Raw genomic sequence first — 21,458 nt, 5'->3', positions numbered from 1 at the left:
CTAACACTTAATTGGTGAGGTATGTTAAATTAAGTTGAGGCTCAAGCTGCCTCCTTACATATTTTATTTACTTATTTTTTTGAGACAGGGTCTTGCTCTGTTGCCCCAGGATGGAGTACAGTGGTGCAATCATAGCTCACTGAAGCCTTGGCTTCCGGGGCTCAAGCAATCCTCCCACCTCAGTCTTCTGAGTAGCTGAGACCACAGGTGCATACCATTATGCCTGGTGAGTTAAAAAAAAATTCTTTTTGGCAAAGACAGAGTCTCACTATGTTGCCTGGGCTGGTCTCGAACTCTTAGGCTCAAGCAATCCTCCTGCTTTGGCCTCCCAAAATGCTGGGATTACAGGTGTGAGCCACCACGCCCAGCCTTCTTTATACATTTTAATTTCAGCCAAAGGTTTCTCTGTATACACAGTGAACTGGATGTGTAAACAGAATAGAACATACTCTTGCCAATCTCTGGTTTCGGCCAATCACAGGCAGTCAACTGTTCAAACTGTGTTCAAATACGGCAAATGCTGAGCTGTAACCAATCTGGCTGTTTTTGTACCTCACTTTCCACTTTCCTTTTTCTGTCCACAAATCTCTCACCATTTGGCTGTGCTGGAGTCTTTCTGAGCCTCTATTCTGGTTCAGGGTCTCCCTGATTTACTAATCATTCTTTGCTCAACTAAACTGTGAACTTTGTTTAAGGTTTTTTCTTTTGAAACAGGTGTCTGCTTTAAAAAATAAACAAAGGATCAAATTTTATCACTAAATTCTGTAATAATTTTTCATCTACTTCAATGATTACCATCCTTTTAAACCAGTAACACCTTTTGTTAAAATTAAAACTAGCATGCATTCCTCATCTACCCTGAAAACTCTCAGACTGGCTGTAATCGTCTATCTTCCCGCATATTCCAGGAGCCAAGAGAATTTTGTCTAGCTTCACTTCCTATAGTTTGCATTTTGGACAGAGTTGATCATTATTTCCCTTTCAAATCTACACAGCTATATCAGCAGGCAGCAGGCATGTCCCCAAACCAGGCCTGCCTGTCCTGGAGATTCTCACGAACGCCCGCAAGAAGGACGCCAGCACCCCAGGGGTGAGAAGCATGTCTGTCTAGCTAATGGATAAAGCACATTTGCCTGCTATGGGGTCCCCAAACGGTTCGGGATCATACAGAACAACAAACATGCCCTTAGTGAGTGCTCACTATGAGCCAGACATGGTGCTAAGTGACTTTCTTTCTTTTCTTTTTTTTTTTTTTTGAGAGGGAGTGTCACTCAGTCGCCCAGGCTAGAGTGCAGGGGCGTGATCTCAGCTCACTGCAACCTCCGCCTCGCGGGTTCAAGTGATTCTCGTGCCTCAGCCTCCCGAGTAGCTGGGATTACAGTCACTCACTACCACGCCCCGCTGATTTTTTGTATGTTTGGTACAGATGGGGTTTCACCATGTTGGCCAGGCTGGTCTCGAACTCCTGACCTCAGGTGATCCACCCGCCTTGGCCTCCCAAAGTGCTGGGATTACAGCCACCGCGCCTGGCCTGACTTGTCTTTTTGATTTTATATATGACTCTCCCTAAGGGATATGCCAATTCGACAACGTTGGGATGAGTATCCTCTTTTTACAAGTGGGAAAACTAAGGCAGAGAAATGTTTAGTGGCGTATCCCAAGCAACTTAAGAAGCCAAATCCTGTCTGTTCACCTGCCGTGTTATAGGACTCCCTGCCCACCAGCCCAGACACTAATTCCCCCTGTACAAACCTCCAAGTTTTGCCTTATCTGCACAGTACTCATACTACTATTTACTCAATCATTTTATTTATTTATTTTCATTTTTTATTTTTTGAGTCAGAGTCTCTGTTGCCCAGATTGGAGTGCAGTGGCGCGATCTTAGCTCACTGTAACCTCTCCCTCCTGGGTTCAAGCCAATGTCCTGTCTTAGCCTCCCAAGTAGCTAGGACTACAAGTGTGTGCCATCACGCTTGGCTAATTTTTGTATTTTTAGTAGAGATGGGGTTTCTCCATGTTGGCCAGGCTGGTCTCGAACTCCTGAGCTCAGGTGATAATTAAATCGTTTTCTTTAAATTGATAAGCTAGTTCTATTTTTTCTAATACACGTGAAGCTGATCACCCAATTATTAGACATCTTACATGCACCATGGACCCTCTTGTCTGCACTCCATCCCCAAATCACATCCTGGTCTTCAGGGGAACATGTGCCTCACCCAGGCACGCCCTCCACTGAGGACCTTCAGGAGGCTTGTTCTGGGCAGACCCTTCTGTCAGTCAGGCAGTTGTCACAATGGGGTTGTCAGATGCATCCTAAACTTAGACACATACGGAATGTGGACAAGGTTCTGGGGAGAGCAAGAGCGTCACCCCGTAATGGGAACATTTCTCTAAGCCAAGAGTTGGAAAATTATCACCGGCAGGCCTACCACCTATTTCTGTAAATAAAGTTTTATTGGAACACTGCACTGTCTGTGGCTGCTCTCTTGTTACGAAGGCAGAGTTGAGTAGTTGCTACAGAGACCATAGAGACACAAAGCCCAAAATGTTTACTATCTGACCCTTTACAGCAAAGTTCTATTGACCCCTCTAGGCAAAGCATTTCCCATACAAAAGTCAGCTTGTGGGCTGGGTGGCTCATGCCTGTAATCTTAGCACTTTGGGAGGCCAAAGTGAGCGGATCACTTGAGGTCAGGAGTTTGTGACCAGCCTGGCCAATACAGTGAAACTGTCTCTTCTAAAAATACAAAAATTAGCCGGACGTGGTGGCGTGTGCCTGTAATCCCAGCTACTTGGGAGGCTGAGTCAGGAGAATTGCTTCAACCTGGGAGGCGGAAGTTGCAGTGAGTCGAGGTGGCGCCATTGCACTCCAACCTGGGTGACAGAGCGAGACTCTGTCCCCCACCCCCACCAAAAAAAAGTCAGTTCATGAAAACCAACTCACAAGTGATACGGATATTACCTGCTGATAAGTAGACTTGAATCACGCTTAATTCAATTCCATTAACCACTATTTACTTATTGGGGGGCTATTATATGACAGTCTCAGCTAGGGGCTGGCCTTACAGAGGTGAATAAGGCTGGGCTTCTGTTTCCTGGAGGAATCAGGATCTCAACAGTGATTGCAATACAGCCCAAAGGATGTCAGAGCAGGATTTGATGTTTTATCTTCCTATAAAGTAAATCCTGGGAACCTGACCTTTTGGTTCTTTTAAAAGTTTGAATTTTTATTTATTTATTTTTGAGACAGTCTTGCTCTGTTGCCCAGATTGGCATGCAGTGGCGTAATCTTGGCTCATTGCAACCTCCACCTCCAGGGTTCATGCGATTCTTCTGCCTCAGCCTCCCAAGTAGCTGGGACTACAGGCGCCTGCCACCATGCCCGGCTAATTTCTGTATTTTAGTAGAGATGGGGTTTCACCATGTTGCCCAGGCTGGTCTTGAATTCCTAACTTCAAGTGATCCACCCACCTCGGCCTCCCAAAGTGCTAGGATTACAGGTGTGAGCCACTGCACCTGGTCAAAACTTTGAAACCTTAAAACTATAACCATGGACTGAGATTTATCTCCTCTGTCTCTCATTTTCTAAAAAAGCATAAATACTAGAAATGAAACTCTAATTCTGTGAAATGACTCATTAACTTTTGCAGGGAAGATCAACTTATTGGAATTTTTCATAATTGCCAAATTTGCTCTGGGCTAACACACAGTTCTAATCTCTCTGCTGAGAATGGAAAAAAAGAAAAGGTATCGAGACATCAAGGGAAACATGGTCAATTAAAGAGCTAGCTTTTGTTTTTTAAGATTGAGTTTCTACATTGGAATCCATATTAAATGGGTCATATATTAACTCTCTGCTGAAAGAGGCATAAAGGATGGAGACAACGTCCAGGTTCAACCAAGATTTCATTATCTACTATCTGTCTTTGCTATTCCAACTAGGTATCAGGTGAATTAAGGGGAAATCCAATTTCTACATCCCTTGGATGTGATGAAATTGATTATCCTCACACAGGTGAAACGAAGACAGAAAATAACAGGGGCTGCTTCACACCGATATATCTGTCCTGTCCTGATAACTATTTATACTGGCTATTGACAATGTTTTTGTATCATACAAAGAGGGCTTTTTACTGAGCTTCAAAAGTAGAAAAAGGATGCATCTGTTTCTAGGGAAACCTGAGCTTGGAGGCTGGCAGGCTTCAGTTCACACAGCACACCCCTCCACTCCCGGTGGTCCACCGCACAGTGACACCCTCCTCCTCGTTTACCTCATCCCATTTTTAAAAATTAATGCAACAATGAGAGATGATTGTTGATGCTCATTATTAAATCATTTATTCATCCCACACAATGATTCAGAATTATTCATCAAGCTTGCTGGAAGGAAGCTGGGTTTTACCACCACGGTGGTTTGGGGAGAGATGTGCTCTTTAAAAGGATATTTTATAACAACACAATTATCATAATTAAAAGCTACCCTGATATTCTGATGAGCTTTTGACATATTTTTGAGTACTGGCATTTCAGCACAAGGAGATAAATGAGACTGAAACAGTAGTAGGGAATAATATTGCCATGGGGGGAAAAAACCAAAGGCAATATTAAATACCAGCTGCCATCATCACCCCCAATTTTATCCCAGCCTTTAAGTTAATGAATTTTACAAAATATCACTTGAACTTCTGGCTTTCCAAAATAAGCTCCAATTATGTTGTTGTGACCTGAGCCGCTTTCTGCATAACTGAGTCACGGATGCGTTCAGCCAAGAGCGCCCACCTACCTGAGCTTCCAAGCCCAGCAAGTCTCTCTGCCTGCAGCAGAGAGCCTCCACATCCGACTCATATCTCCTTCTGATGTTGCCTAAGATTTGTTCTGTGTTTGGAAGGTCATTCAGCAAAGAGCCTGGTTTGGCAAGCCACGGAAACTGACAGGGAATTGCGGGAAGGGCTCTCATCTCTCTGGCCTTCTCTGTGAAACAGGTTTAGGTGAAGACCCTTAGGCCAGTGGCCAAGAAGAGGTGCCTTTGTATATCTGCAGGTGGTGGCTGGAGGAAGCAGTGGGAGGGGGTGCTTGGGAAGAGAGAGACAGACTGCTGAGTGACCTTGGAGAGCCAGCCTGGGGACCAGGGCAGAGAGAGGCACAAGTGGCTTCCCTAAGACCGGAGGCCACAGAGGCCACGTGTTGGGAACTTCATGGTCTGAACATGTTCTGTTGCCCAAGCTGGAGTGCAGTGGCATGATCTCGGCTCACTGCAATCTCCACCTCCCAGGTTCAAGCAATTCTCCTGCCTCAGCCTCCTGAGTAGCTGGGATTACAGGTGGGCACCACCAGGCCTGGCTAATTATTGCATTTTTCAGTAGAGACAGGGTTTCGCCCTGTTGGCCAGGCTGGTCTCGAACTCCTGACTTCAGGTGATCCACCTGCCTTGGCCTCCCAAAGTGCTAGGATTACAGGTGTCAGCTACCATACCTGCCCCAAAGACTTTCATTCATTCATTCATTCCACAAATACTGATAAAACATTTATTATGAGCTAATATCTGAGCCAGGCCTCCCAACTGCCTAGCTGAATATAACCCTGTCCCTGCCCTCAGGGAGCTGAGAGTTTAATGGGGATTCAGACAAGTCAACACTTGCAAATCCACTTGACAAGTGCTGGGATAAGAGAAGCTGAAGAACCTGGGGTGGGGAGGAGGGGAGAGCCTTATACAAAAGATGTCAAAGTTCAGTGGGAGGCAGGATGTGGTGTCTCACGCCTGTAACCCCAGCACTTTGGGATACCCAGGCGGGAGTGTCACTTGAGGCCAGGAATTTGGTATCAGCCTGGGCAACACAGTGAGACCTCCATCTCTGCAAAAAATAAAAAAATTAGCCAGGCATCGTGGCGCTCCCCTGGAGTCCCAGCTACTTAGGGGGTTGAGGTGGGAGGATCACTTGAGCCCAGGAATCCGGGGCTGCAGTGAGCTATGATCACATCACTGCATTCCAGCCTGAGTGACACAGTACGACTCCATCTCAAGAAAAAAAAAAATGTTGAGGCCGGGCGCGGTGGCTCACACCTATAATTCCAGCACTTTGGGAGGCTGAGGCGGGCAGATCACTTGAGGTCAGTCAGGAGTTCGAGACCATCCTGGCCAACATGGTGAAACCCCATCTCTACTAAAAATGCAAAAATTAGCCAGGCGTGGTGGTGCATGCCTGTAATCCCAGTTACTCGGGAGGCTGAGGCAGGAGAATCACTCGAACTCGGGAGGTGGAGGAGGTGGTAGTGACCTGAGATCATGCCACTGCATTACAGCCTGGGCAACAGAGTGAGAATCTGTCTCAGAAAACAAAAAATTGTTGAGTGGGCCTAGGTAGGTGAACCAGAAGAGGCTGGAGGGGAAGGTAGATGTGACTGAGAAGGGCCCTGGAAACTGCAGTGAAGAGCTGGGCCGGACCTGGGGGTGAAGGGAAGCCTCACGCTGTGCAGTCAGTTACACGCCCATCTTGCTGTTAGGTGCAGAATGAACTAGAATGGGTAAGAACAGAGTGGGGAGCACAGTGCAGAGCTGCTGCTAGGACCCAGATGAGACAGTAGACAGGCTACAGAGACATGAAGGAGGCAGAATTAAAGGGACATGAAATAACCAAGTGCCTTCGGCTAGCAAGCTCCTCTGGAGATGGAGCCATTGGATTCCAGCACCTGATGTCACTGAGAGTGGAATAAGGAAAGTAACCCCCCTGTTCTCTCATACCTACCAAGCAGCCTCCTGATTATAATTGGGCTTCCCATGTAGCTCTGCCTATGGGAAGAGAAAGCACTGCTGGGGCAGACGCCAGGGCTGTGGTCTTGCTCTAAATTAATCAACTGCCATTCTGGTTGTAGCTATCAGTCTCTGGGAGCTGGGAAAATTGGAGACACAGACCAGCTCTTGGTTTGCCAACAACTCTGGTTCCTGAGCTTGAGGGGCTGCAGCTCTGACTGGACAGGGGGCTGGGGCATTGTAGATACGACGCCACCCTGTAGGGCCCTTGGTGGGTGGTCAACAGGCTTCTCCCAAGGGTGCCCTGTTAGAGTTCACACCTGTAACTTAAACTTTTTGGGGGGCCAAGGCAGAGGGATCATTTGAGGCCAGGAGTTTAAGCCCAGCCAGGTGCAACACAGTCAGACCCCATTTCTACAAATAATTAAAAAAATTAGCTGGGCATGGTGGTGTGTGCCTATAGTCCCAGTTTCTCAGAAGGTAGGGGTGGGAAGATTGTTTAAGCCTAGGAGGTCAAGGCTGCCGTGAGCCATGATCACGCCACTGCACTCCAGCCTGGGTGACAGAGCAAGACTCTCAATCAATCAATCAATAGGAAAAATTAGAACTGTGAGTCTTCTCAGTATCTGGGGGTGCTCTCTCCTACGATGGGAAAACCACAGAACTACGTAACACCCAGGAATGTGGTCAACAAGAACAAAGAACTCAGGGCAGTCATGGGCTTTACATCATCTGACATTAGATCTGGCTGGCTGCGGTGGCTCACACCTGTAATCCCAGCACTTTGGGAGGCCAAGGTGGGTGGATCACCTGACGTCAGAAGTTTCGAGACCAGCCTGGCCAACATGGTGAAACTAAACCTGGCCAAACTCTCTCAACTAAAAATACAAAAATTAGCTGGATATGATGACGGGCGCCTGTAATCCCAGGTACTCAGCAGGCTGAGGCAGAAAAATTGCTTTAACCCAGAAGACAGAGGCTGCAGTGAGCTGAGATCGTGCCACTGCACTCCAGCCTGGGTGACAAGAGCAGGACTCCGTCTCAAAACAAAAAAAAACAAAACATGCACAAACACACACAAAAAACACCATTGGATATGAAAGGAATCACTTCAGTGGCATTAAATGTTCTCTCTGGCTTTATTCCCTGTTACAGAATAGTCTCCATGGTGGTGCTCATGCTGTCTTGACGCTTTGTTTCCTTGTCATCAAGACGGTTTTCTGCACCAACTCAAGCATGGCATGAAATTTCAAAGGCCTTAATAGAAGTTTTCTAACTTTATCTCCATGGAACAGCTGGAAAACGTCTCCAATTATGTGAGCTTATTGCAAGATGTCTTGAAAATACAGAAGGGTGGGTTGGGTGGGGTGGCTCACACCTGTAATCCCAGCACTGTAATCCCAGATGGGACTAAATCCGTTACTCTCTCCTGATTCTGGAGAAGAACTTAATCCACCTCACCAGAGGAAAACTGATCAGGCCCTGTGGCCTTGGGAAGCCAAGGTGGGCGAATCACTTGGGGTCAGGAGTTTGGAACCAGTCTGGCCAACATGGTGAAACCCCATCTCTACTAAAAGTACAAAAATTAGCCGGGCGTGGTGGTCAGCGTCTGTAATCCCAGCTACTTGGGAGGCTGAGGCATGAGAATCACTTGAACCAGGGAGGCGGAGGTTGCAGTGAGCCGAGATTTTGCCACTGCACTCCAGCCTGGGCAGCAGAACAAGACTTTGTCTCAAAAAAAAAAAAAAAAAAAAAAAAGTAAGCCCTGGTGAAAGGAAGAATGAGGACAAAGAGAAAAGACACAACAGTTGTCAAAACTGGAATTTGCCAAGTCACTGGTAACCCAGGGAATCGACCTAGAACAGACTGTTGCTCCTGAAAGGCCCATGGCAGGTGCTACCAGAAACATAAAGGAGGTGGGTGGGCTAGTGCCTTAGAGCGCCGTCAGAAATTGAGGTGTGACCTCCAGAAATGGAGCGTCTTCATTCTGTGTGTGCACGTGTCTGTCACATGTATGACTGGCAGCAAAAGATGGGACTAAATCTGTTACTCTTTCCTGATTCTGGAGGAGAACTTAATCCACCTTGCCAGAGGAAAACTGATCAGGCCCCAGGAACTGTCCACTAAAGCCACATCTCAGGATTTCCTGGGTCACAACTGAGGAATACTGGAGGGCAGCTTGGCTCTTGAAGATCGTCTGCCCTTGAGCAAGGTGCCTGCTTCCCCGAGAAGGGAAAGCAGATGTCCCTGGCATCTTGCCTTCTCCCAAGACACATGTAAGCCACATTCACACCCATCTGCACCACCCAGTCTCCTTCCCCCAGTAAACCCCTCCTGCCACTTTCAGAACCCCGATCTTCAACTGTGAGCAGCTATGGTGCACTGAGTACTTAGGCTAGGGGCTGTTCTCCATGTCTTGGAGGCCTTTCTCATTTAATCCTTCACACCATCCTGCAAGAAGGCTACTATTACTATCCCTGTTTTACAGATGAGGAAACTGAAGCGCAGGAGGATTAGGTAGCCAGCCATGTAGTGTGCAAGTCCAAGAACTGGGATCAGAATTCCTTGCCTAGTCCTCTCTCCCTTTTTGCCACATTGCAGAGAGACAGCAGAAGGATCTGGAAATGCCCCCTCTAGACTTGCCCTTCCTCCCTGAAACCCGTGGCCTGGGGCCTCTACCTGCGTGAATGAACTTGTCTGCCAACTTCTTCCGAGCAGCCTTGCTGAGGTTGAAGTAGTCGTCGTCGTCCTCGTCAATGCTCTCCAGGAACAGCGGGATGTGCTGGAAGACAATGGCGTGCTGGCAGTGCCGCTGCCTCGCGATGCTCAGCTGCTCGTCCAGCCACTGGTCCTGCGCCTGCTTCAGGCTGGGGCACTTGGAGGCGTTCCCATAGAACTGGGAGTTGAGGACCAGGAACAGGACGCCCCCGACCCAGAAGCTGAAGTAGTCATCTCCCCAAGTCCGGCAGAACTCCTCGACGGTCTCGGCCGTGGGGGCGTTGCCGATGTCGTGGTTGCCGCTGACGAGGACCAGTGGGATCGCCCTGTCCACCGTCCTGAGCACTCGCTTCAGGTCCCCCGTCTGCTCCGTCCGCCACGGCTTCCCTGGAAGAGTGAGGGTCATGTCCTGAGAAAGCCAGGGGCTTATTCACTTGAAATAACTAACTTCAGCACTTACTAACATAAAATTTAAAAAAAGAGTAATCTGGAAATCCACTTGACGTAGCACATGGAAACTGCAAAATGCAGTCACATGCTAAAAGCAAACCAACAAGTCCGATGGAGGCCTCTGCCCATTATTCCCCAGGACACCTTAGAAATTCCATGACTACATGGCCCCCTGCCCTATGTTGCTGAGTGATGGTGTGAAGTCAATCCTGAGATTAAATATTAGTGGACTGGGTACAGCGGCTCACACCTGTAATACCAACACTTGGGGAGGCTGAGGTGGGAGGGATCACTTGAGCCCACGAATTCTGAGACAAACCTGGGCACTACAGTGAGACCCTGTCTTCACAAAAAAGAAAATTAGGCTGGGCGTGGTGGCTCATGCCTGTAATCCCAGCACTTAGGGAGGCCGAGGCGCATGTATCACCTGAGGTCAGAAGTTCGAGACCAGCCTGGACAACATGGCGAAACCCTGTCTCTACTATAGATTTCTCCACTCCAGGCATTTCATAGAAATAGAATCATATAAAATGTAGGCTTTTGTTACTGATCTTTCACTTTGCATGATGTTTTCAAGGTTCATCTATTTTGTAGCCTATGTTAGTGCTTCATTCTTTAATTGCTGAATACTATTCTACTGTACGAATATATCATCATATTTTGTTTATCCATTCATCTTCTGATGGACATTTGGGTCGTTTCTACTTTCTGGCTATTATGAATTATGCTGCTATGAAAATCCATGTGCAAGTTTTTCACATGTGAAAAGATATGTGGATATCTTTCATCTCTCTTGAGTGTATAGCTAGGAGTGAAACTCTGAGTTACGTGGTAACTGTATGTGTTTACTTGTTTAAGAAACTAGCAGACTGTCTTCCAAAGCACCATCCTACATTCCTACCAGCAATGTATGAGGGTCCCAGTGTTTCCATATCCTCAACACTTGTTATTTTTCACCCTTTTAATTGTAGCCATCTTAGTAGGTGTGAGGTAAAATTTCATTGTGGTTTCCATTTGCATTTACATAATGACTAATGATGCTAAACATCTGTTGTTGTGCTTACTGGCAATTTTTATATCTTCTTTGGAGAAATGTCTATTCAGATACCTTGCCCATTTCTCAATTGGGTTATTTGTCTTTTAATTATTAATATTTAGTTGTAAGAGTTCTTTACATATTATGAATACGAGATCTTTATCAGATACAGGATTTGCAAGTATTCCCTCCCATTTGGTGGGCTGTCTTTTCACTTTTTTGATAATGTCCTTTGAAGTACAAAAGTATTCAAGTTTTATGAAGTCCAATTTATCTATTTTCTGTTTTGTCACCTGTGCTTTTAGCGTTATATCTAAGAAATCACTTTCCAATAGAAGATCACAAAGATTTCTGCCTATGCTTTCTTCTAACAGTTTTCTAGTTTTAGGTCTTCTTTGGGCTTTGATCCATTTTGAGTTCATTTTTTTTTAATATGGTGTGAGGTAGGGGTCCAAATTCACTCTTTTGCATGTGGATATCCAGATGTCCCTGCACCATTTGTTGAAAAGACTACCCTTTCCCCATTGAATAGTCTTGGCACCCTTGTCAAAAATCCATTGACCCTAAATGTGAGGATTTCTGGATTCTCAATTCTAATCCATTAATCTCTATGTTTATCTTCATGCCAGTACCATAGTGTTTTGATGACTGCAGGCTTCTAGTAAGTTTGAAATCAGAAACTGTGAGTCTTCCAACTTTATTCTTCCTTTTCAAGGTTGTTTTTGCTATTCTGGGCCCACATAATTTTCATATAAAATTTAGGATCAGCTTGTGGTAACTGTGTAATCAAGGACAAATAAGATCAAGGTCCAACACTTAAACAGCTTATAGCTTCTAGGCTGGGTGTGGAGGCTCACGTCTGTAATCCCAGCACTCTGGGAGGCTGAGGTGGGCAGATCACTTGAGGTCAGGAGTTTGAGACCAGCCTGGCCAACATGTTGAAACCCCATCTCTACTAAAAGTACAAAAATTAGCCAGGCATGGTGGCACACATCTGTAATCCCAGCTACTTGGGAGGCTGAGGCAGGAGAATTGCTTGAACAGGGGAGGTGGAGGTTGCAGTGAGCTAAGATCATGCCACTGCACTCCAGCCTGGGCAACAGAGTGAGACTCCATCTCAAACAAACAAAAAAAGCTAAGCTATCTTCCAGATAATTTTCTACTTTTGGTAGAGACGGGGTTTCTCCATGTTGGTCAGGCTGGTCTCGAACCCCCGAACTCAGGTGATCCTCCAGCTTCACTGTCCAAAAGTGCTGGGATTATAGGTGTGAGCCACTGCTCCCAGCCCCAGTGGGATGGTTTTAAGCAAGCTTGTCCAACCCGCAGCCCGTATGCAGCCCAGGATGGCTCTGAATGTATTTTATGTGTGGCCCAAGACAATTTTTCTTCTAAAGTGGCCCAGGGAAGCCAAAAGACTGGACACCCCTGGTTTAGAAGGGAACAGAGTAGAGGGAGAAGGGTTGGCAAGGTAGTGATTTTATGGTTTTTAGCCAAGAAGTAATATGGACTGAAGAGAACTGTGACACCGGGCACAGAAAAGAAGACAACCATCTACATATGTGTAAGCTTTATTCTGCTTAAATGAAAAGCCATGAAAGAGAAAAATACGTAATTGTGAATGTCACTGGACATGTTACTTCTGGCCAAGGTCTTCCATAAATTATTTTTCCTCCAAAGTGATCACCTCTCCAGTATTTACCTTCTTTAGCGCTAACGCTGGTGCTGCTATAAGGTATGTACATACTTAATCATAGAATATTCAGTTTAACAAATTGCTTCTGGGCACTTGGTACACATGAGGCATTGCTCAAGGCTAATGATGGACAATGTGATATCCAGGGACGAAGAAGTTCCAGGACAATTACATGCAGATTCACTACTGCCAAGTCCCTTCGCTGGAAGGAAAGAGCACAATTCATTTCTGTTTAGAGATTCTGGGGTGTCAGATCCATGAACAAGTCTTATTTAGAATGACTGCCTTTTTTTACTTTAAGATTCCATTCTACAGTCTGAACTCAGGTGTTTGTGGCTCTGCCCCTAAAACTTTAGTCCCATTTGGGATTTTAAATACGCAACCTAATGAAAAGTCAATTAAGAGTTTTACAGTTAAACTCCATATATAGATACTGCTCTTTCAAAGCCAGAGGCAGAATCTAAGCAGTCTTAGTCATTACAGGGCTAGAAGCATAAAAATTATTTGTCTTCAGTTAGGCATTTATTCAATGCACCCCTGCTACCCACTGTGTGCTAGGTAACAGCCAGACCATCATGAGTGAGACAGTGTCTTTGTTCTCAATGGCCCAAGTTCTAGGGAGGGGCCCAGACATGGGAACAGGCAATGACCTTGTGGTGTTGCATGAGTTATGAAGTTACGTCACGGAAGCACTGGGTGCTGTGGAAGCTCAGGGTGGGGGTAACCAAGCCAGTTGGGAGGTGCCCCACAGCTTTCCCAGAGGAAGCAACATTCCCACCAAACATCACAGGGCTTAGGTGGAACTAGGGCCTGCTGAAGAGGGGGAAAGAAGGCGGGGAAGGGGGCTTTCCTAAACAAAGGGAATAGTAGGGTGAGGGTGGAGAGGTTAAAAAAAAGACCAGGGTGCCTTTTGGAAAGTGCGGCAGTAAAGAGTAAACAAATCAGAGTAATAAAAAGAACTTGGGTTTCTGAAGCACCAACTATGTACCAGGCTAAGTACTCTACACAGATTATCTCATCTGAATCTGTAAGAATCCTATTGGGATTTTTTTTACTTTGAGGCGGAGTCTCGCTTTGTCGCCCAGGCTGGAGTGCAGTGGCGCCATCTCGGCTCACTGCAAGCTCTGCCTCCCAGGTTCGCGCCATTCTCTTGCCTCAGTCTCCCGAGTAGCTGGGACTACAGGCGCCCGCCACTGCGCCCGGCTAATTTTTTCGTATTTTTAGTACAGACAGAGTTTCACCATGTTAGCCAGGATGGTCTCAATCTCCTGACCTCGTGATCCGCCCGCCTCGGCCTCCCAAAGTGCTAGGATTACAAGCGTGAGCCACCGTGCCCGGCTGGGATCATTTTTTAGTGTAACTATATTCCATGCAATACTTGTGTTTAAATAGAGACAGACAGACACACACACATATAATAATAATTATTATTTTTGAGACAGAGTCTTGCTCTGTTGCACAGGCAGGAGTACAGAGGCACAAATCCTGGCTCACTACGACCTCCACCTCCTGGGTTCAAGTGATTCTCTTGCCTCAGCCTCCCAAGTAGCTGGGATTACAGGAGCCTGCCACCATGCCCAGCTAATTTTTGTACTTTTAGTAGAAGCGGGGTTTTACCATGTTGGCCAGGCTAGTCTCGAACTCCTGACCTCAAGTCATCTGGCCACCTCCGCCTCTCAAAGTGCTGGGATTACAGGCGTGAGCCACTGCACCCGACTTGTTCCTATATTTTTCTTATCAAATTTACCCTTCCTAAACTCAAGTCCCATCTGGGTTAACCCAGCCTGACTTCAGAGCTGGTGTTTACAACTAAGAATGAGAAAGACTACACTGCCTCCTGGTCAGCACCACGAGAAGGTACAGCAAGAACTCTATCAGGGGAAGAGAAGAGAGCTACAGTTAGCTCCATGAATTTCAATGTTGAGATACAAGATTATGACTTCAGGTCCAATCCCTTAAGCAGTGAGTCAGCTTGGCCACGTTTTTCTTGATGTGATATCTATCAGACTGGCAACAATCAAAAACTGTGGATTGGCCAGGCGCAGTGGCTCATGTCTGTAATCCTAGCACTTTGGCAGGCCAAGGTGGGTGGATCATTTGAGGTCAGGAGTTCGAGACCAGCTTGGCCAACATGATGAAACCTTGTCTCTACTAAAAATAAAAAAACTAGCCGGGCCTGGTGGCAGGTGCCTGTAGTCCCAGCTACTTGAGAGGCTGAGGCTGGAGGATCACTTGAACCCAGGAGGCCAAGGTTGCAGTGAGCCGAGATTGTGCTACTGCATTCCAGCCTGGGCGACAGAGCAAGACTCTGTCTCAAAAAAAAAAAAAAAAGAAAAAAAAAGGTGTTGATAATACGATTTGTTGGTGAGAGCATGGGGATACAGGGATTCTCTCATATGGCTTGCTGGGATGTAAACGGTTTCTTTTATTCAAATTTGAAAATGCACATTCAGCTGGGAGTGGTGGCTCACGCCTGTAATCCCAACACCTTGGGAGGCTGAGGTGGGCAGATCACTTGAGGTCAGGAGTTCAAGATCAGCCTGGCCAATATGGTGAAACCCTGTCTCTACTAAAAATACAAAAAATAGCTGGGCGTGGTGGCGTGCACCAATAATACCAGCTATTTGGTAGGCTGAGGCAGGAGAATCATTTGAACCCAGGAGGTGTAGGTTGCACTGAGCTGAGATCCTTCCACTGCACTCTAGCCTGGGTGACAGAACAAGATTCTTAAGCAAAAAAGTGTAATGGGCTAATAGTTTCATGTGGCTGGGGAGGCCTCATAATCATGGCAGAAGGTGAAAGGCATGTCTTACATGGTGGCAGGCAAGACAGAATGAGAACCAAGAGAAAAGGGAAAAACCCCTTATAAAACCATCAGATCTCCTGAGACTTATTTACTACCATAAGAACAGTATGGACTGGGAGGCCGAGGTGGGCAGATCACGAGGTCAGGAGATCGAGACCATCCTGGCTAACACGGTGAAACCCCGTCTCTACTAAAAATACAAAAAATTACCCAGGTGCAGTGGTGGGCACCTGTAGTCCCAGCTACTCGGGAGGCTGAGGCAGAAGAATGGCGTGAACCCGGATGGCAGAGCTTGCAGTGAGCCGAGATGGCGCCACTAAACTCCAGCCTGGGCGAAAGAGCGAGACTCTGTCTCAAAAAAAAAAAAGAACAGTATGGAGGAAACCGCTCCCATGATTCAATTATGTTCACCTAGCCCCATCCCCTTGACATGAGGGGATTATGCAAATATGCTTAGAAATGCCTCTTGGAAAGATACGCAAGAAACTGGTCGTGGTCTCCAGGAGCGAAGACGGAAAGATTGACTTACCATGTCCTTATATACCTTACCTATATATAGGATTTGATTTTTCCCTCCGTACGCACAAATGACCTTAAAAATTAAACACCTTTAGGCCGGGCACGGTCACTCACACCTGTAATCCCAGCACTTTGGGAGGCCAAGGCATGTAGATCACCTGAGGTCAGCAGTTCGAGACCAGCCTGGTTAACATGGCAAAAGCTTGTCTCTACTAAAAATACAAAAATTAGCCGGGCGTGGTGGCACACTCCTGTAAGTCCCAGCTACTCTGGAGACTGAGGCAGGAGAATTGCTTGAACCCAGGAGGCAGAGGTTGCAGTGAGCTGAGATCACGCCACTGTACTCCAGCCTGGGCGACAAGAGTGAAACTCCATCTCAGAAAAAAAAAGAAAAAAAATTAAACACCTATATAAATGTGTGTACGTTAATTATACGTCCATTACACTATGTGCGCGCGCGCGCACACACACACACACACACACCCCTATCTGTTTTTATCAGGCCATTATTAAAACTGAACAAAACTGGATGACTTCATATAGTTCTGGACAGGCCTAGACAGGAGAGCACAGATGCCTTCACATCGATCCTGTCTTCCCGAGAGAGACACGCTCTTGGTTTGGTGAGTGTGTGGCAATGGTTTTCTCCCCAGGAGATGGCACCCCAGATAACTCAATCAGAGCAGTATGGGACCAGGCCTTTTTCAGCCTTGGGGAAGGAGGCCTTTGCCCTAAAAATACAAAAGTGTCAGCTTCTCTTCTGTGTTCTTTGTAGCTGTACCTGAAACCAAGCATCTGTTTGTGACTTGGCTTCAGTTACTAGCAAGCTTTTCCTAAAGAGGTGTTCAAATCCCGCACACCAAAGGATTTGTGCTTCAGTGAAGGAAACTTCTTGTTTTCTGTACCTTTACCTTTGATATTAACAAAATGTTTTATTATTTTATTTAGTATTTATTTTGAGACTGAGTCTCGCTCTATCGCCCAGGCTGGAGTGCACTGGCGCAATCTTGGCTCACTGAAACCTCTGCCTCCTGGATTCAAGCGATTCTCCTGACTCAGCCTCCCAAGTATCTTGTACTACAGGTGTGCACCACCACACTTGGCTAATTTTTGTGGTTTTAGTGGAGACAGCGTTTCACCATGTTGGCCAGGCTGGTTGACCTCAGGTGATCTGCCCGTCTTGGCCTTCCAAAGTGCTGGGATTACAAGCGTGAGCCACCGTGCCCAGCCCAGAGTGTTTTATTTTATACAAATTCTGTGCAAAGCTTAGTTTACAGCTCAACACAAATAAACAAAATTATATGTTATTAGGATAAAAATCCCATGCCCAATTCATTTATCCCTCAGTTAAATCAGTAACTATTACTCTTGGATGGTTTTCATGGTGATATGTGGTATCACTATGAAACTCATTCTACTTCATTCTCAATACAGTAGAATGCATTTGAGAATCTGCATTTGAGAACTGTTTTGGCATGGGGGACTAAAAGTAAACAATATTTGGAATGTCCCTAGGCTGGCTATGAACGGCATGTTGCCATCATCTTTCAGAAGCCACTGGTAAAGCCCTAGATGGATAGGACGAGCTCTTGGCCACACAGCTTTTCTTGGGATTTTAATATACTACAATTTATCGTTTATGGGGAACCCAGGTGGAGTGACCTCATTTCCAAGAACATAGGTGTCCACGCTACCACGAGTATTTTTTTCACATTAAGGCTCTATCTTCTGAAGGGAAAATGACCACTATGCTTCACTGAAAGTCCATCTCAATCAGAAAGACAGGCAGATACCACGGAAACTTAGTGCCTACCTGCCAAGCCCAAGACATCACGATGATACACATTTTGTGTTTCCCTCTGGGGGTAAAAGAAGAAGGAAACTGCTGCAAAGTACAGAGGACTATAACCCGGTTATAAAACAGACAGAACGAGAAACAAATGGCAAACCCGAGTGTTGACATTCCCATTCAACCAGACCACGTCTCTGCTTGCAGGAACTAGGAGTAGAGAAAAAATACAAAAAAAGCAGGCCGGGGCTGGGTACGACGGCTTACGCCTGTAATGCCAGCACTTTGGGAGGCTGAGGCAGGCGGATCACCTGAGGTCAGGAGTTCCAGACCAGCCTGACCAACATGGTGAAACCTCATCCCTACTAAAAATACAAAAATTAGCCGGGCATGGTGGTGGGCACCTGTAGTTCCAGCTATTCGGGAGGCTGTGGCAGGAGAACCCACTCGAACCTGGGATAGGGAGGTTGCAGTGAGCCAAGATCACACCACTGCACCCTAGCCTGGGTGACAGAGCAAGATTCCGTCTTAAAAAAAAAAAAAAAGCAAAATAAATACATAAAATAAATAAAAACCAGATCATCCCAGCCAGCAATATGCAGAGATGGCAAGATTCTACTAGCAAATAATTTTTAAAAACCAACCACCTCTGAGACCTTCAAAATATTTTCTCTCCGCTATGGAGGTTGTCTAAATAACAGATTCTGTGAATAGACTTCAACTGTGTTATGAATCCATTTACTGTCTTAGTAAGAATGTTTTTTTTTTTTTTCCAGCAAGAACAAGCAAACCAATGTTCTCTGAGGCAAACAGACAAGAAAAGATGCTACGTAGTTAAAGAAAATAAGACCTCTCTAATCCCTATTCCCTGTAGGCACGGCAACTCAAAGGAGAACCGATGATGATACACTCAGCCGCTGCTGGAAAATTTTAAATTAAATAGCAGGACAACCTTAGTAAGTGGAGAAACAGTCAGGTGATGTAACAGGCCACTAATGGAGCCTTTTACTCATTGGGGTGGCAAGGAGTGGACTTCCCGGTTCAATATAAGCAGCAGCCAAAAGAACAACAGAATCAATATGGCCCTCGAGTAAGTAGATGCCTAGCAGTTACTTGCAAACCAAATGATTTCTCCAGCTGAGGCAGGCTGCGGGGCAGCCAGATGAATGACAGTTTGCAACGAGGAAGAATTTCCCGCTGGAAAGACTGCTGCCATACTTTGTCAAATCCTTTCCCAGCTGGGCGCGGTGGCTCACGCCTGTAATCCCAGCACTTTGGGAGGCCAAGGAAAGCGGATCGCCGGAGCCCCAGAGTTCTAGACCAGCCTGGGCAACATGGCGAGACCCTGTCTCTACAAAAATACAAAAATTAGTTAGGCGTGGTGGTGTGCACCTGTAGTCCCAGCATGAGGCAGAAGGCTCACCTGAGCCTGGGGAGGTCAAGTCTGCAGTGAGCTGTCATTGGACTGGATGTCCACCCACTGGATGTCCACCCACTGGATATCCACCCACTGGATGTCCACCCACTGGACTCCAACCTGGGTGACAGAATGAAGCCCCGTCTCAAGAAAAAAAAAAAAAAAAAATCCTTTCCCACCAGCATAGTTTCCTTAGCCTGCCCCGGCTTTCAGGAATTTCTTTCTTCCTGGGATTCTAGCCACTGGCTTTCCCACGGACCCCGAGGCTGGGTGGTGCAGTAAGATGCAGGCTCCAGCATATTTTCACTGCACAATAAAGATGCTCAATAGATGTGTGTGGGTTGGTCTGATGTGAAATCAGCTGAGGGCAGTAATTAACAGGAAGACATTGCGATACCCACTTCTCGACTCTCCTCACCCCAATTTCAGGAGTGGGTTATCAGCGGGGCTCTCTCAGAATCCTTCCTCATCAGTCCAGGCTTTCTGATGAGAACAGGGGGGTCGGCAATATTTCCACCCAACTCCCATCTAACTTCCGTATGTGCGCACACACACTGCACATGCACACGCAGGTACACAACGCACACATATAGTGCACACATACACACGCACACAGGGTGTCATTCCTCTGTCTTCTATAGCCTCTTCCCCTAACAGAGCAGTGGGTGAGCCTTAGGCAATTACAGGTGTGACTTCTGGCTTACTGCAATCTGTGAAGCTGCAATGGGCGGATATGCCTGTTCTGGATGAACTGTGTCCCTGCAAATTCCTATTTGAAGTCCTGACCCCTGTACCTCATCATATGACTGCATATGGACACGGGGTCTCCAACAAGGTAAGTAAGTTAAAGTGAGGTCGTTAGGGTGAGCCTTAGTTCAGTCTGACTGGAGTGGTTATATGACAAGGGGATTAATGAGAACACAGCTGCAGAGAGGAAGACCATGTGAGGATACAGGGAGAAGTCGGCCGTCTGCAAGCCAAGGAGAGAGGCCTCGGAAGGAATCGATCTGCCAACACTTTGGCCTCAGGCTTCCAGCTTCTAGAACTGTGAGAAAGCAAATTTCTGCTGTGTACACCCCCAATCCTGTGGTCCTTCCAGTCTTACAGAAAAGGAATTCACTCCCAGGGAGGGAGGACAGTGAGGTGTGGTTGGAGCAGCTGTGCTTCTCTTACCTGAAGCCTCCTGATGCTCTGGGAGAAGGAATGTTCTCTGGAAAATTCAGCCAGCTGCCATGGGATAGGACGTGGGTTTGTAGCATGCCTCACTTCTCCCCACTGGTTTCTGCCCATGCCACTGCCTTCACCACACAGGGAAAGGCTGCCATCCACCCAGTTGCCTGACTCAGAGATCTGATCCCTGACCACTCCCTTCCCGCCGCCCTCATACCCAGCCACCACCACGTCTTGGGGATCACACGTCCCAAACGTCTCTCAAGCCCCTTATGGTGCATGGTTTCCTTTGCCTAAATCAGAGTATATTTCCCCAAATAACCTGTGATGTATGCGAACCATCCCCCACTCTGTCCCCCAGGTTCCCTTTGGGGCTTCCTCCAGGTCAGGAATGACAAGGAAGGGGTCACAGACACCTCCTGTGTTCACAGTGGTGGCGGCCTGGATGGCAGACAAGAAGAGGCATGTTCAGTGCTAAGACGTCCCCGAACTCACAGACTCTGGGGATCCCATTGACTTACTACCCAGGCCCAACCCCAGAGAGCTCACTCTCTGTCCTCTGCTTCAATTCCTCACACACTTTACCCATCCCTCTTGCCTTGCAGAACTGGCAAGACCATGCTGCTTCTCCCCGGGCTACAGCTCACTGCCGGGCAGACAATAACCTCCTGACCAGCCTATCACTTCCACGAGTGGCCCGTGCAATCCATTCTCGCGCAGCTGCCAGCAGTGGCTCTTTCAGCTGTCACCAGCCTGGCCTCTTCCAATCACAAACCGCTCGCAGCTTCCCACACTCATCTCATCTTCAGATCCTTTATCACACTGACACCTTACATCATCCCTTCCCTGGTGCAGTGGATGGCCTTGTGGTACCTTATGCAATAGATCCTTTTAGAAAGCCTTGCCCATTTCAAGGCTTGAACATTTCAAGACTAATTCTGCAACAGAACGGTGTATTTCTGCTACCAGCTGAAGTGTCCATGCCGTTTTGCAAGAGAATGGAAAGCGTTTTGCATCTACTCATTACCAGCTCTGAAATGACATGATTCTTTTTCTTTTTTCTTTTTTTTTTTTTTGAGACGGAGTCTCACTCTGTCACCCATGCTGGAGTG

General features: G+C 46.8%; 1 protein-coding gene across 2 annotated transcripts in view; it reads right to left on the bottom strand.

The window, feature by feature from the left end:
• The window catches only part of CPPED1 (calcineurin like phosphoesterase domain containing 1), a 125,847-nt gene that overhangs the window by 26,614 nt on the left and 77,775 nt on the right, over positions 1 to 21,458 (bottom strand). The window contains exon 3 of one of the 2 annotated variants that reach the window (XM_032144790.2): positions 9,428 to 9,853. The exons of the other annotated variant lie outside the window; for it this stretch is intronic. Within the exon in view, the coding sequence (XP_032000681.1) occupies positions 9,428 to 9,853 (426 nt within the window). The remainder of the gene's footprint in view (positions 1 to 9,427; positions 9,854 to 21,458) is intronic. 2 annotated transcript variants of the gene reach the window in all.

The sequence above is a fragment of the Hylobates moloch genome, unplaced genomic scaffold (genome assembly GCF_009828535.3).
Source record: "Hylobates moloch isolate HMO894 unplaced genomic scaffold, HMol_V3 SCAFFOLD_23, whole genome shotgun sequence".
Taxonomy (NCBI): domain Eukaryota; kingdom Metazoa; phylum Chordata; class Mammalia; order Primates; family Hylobatidae; genus Hylobates; species Hylobates moloch.
This window is presented reverse-complemented; position numbering and strand designations above follow the sequence as displayed.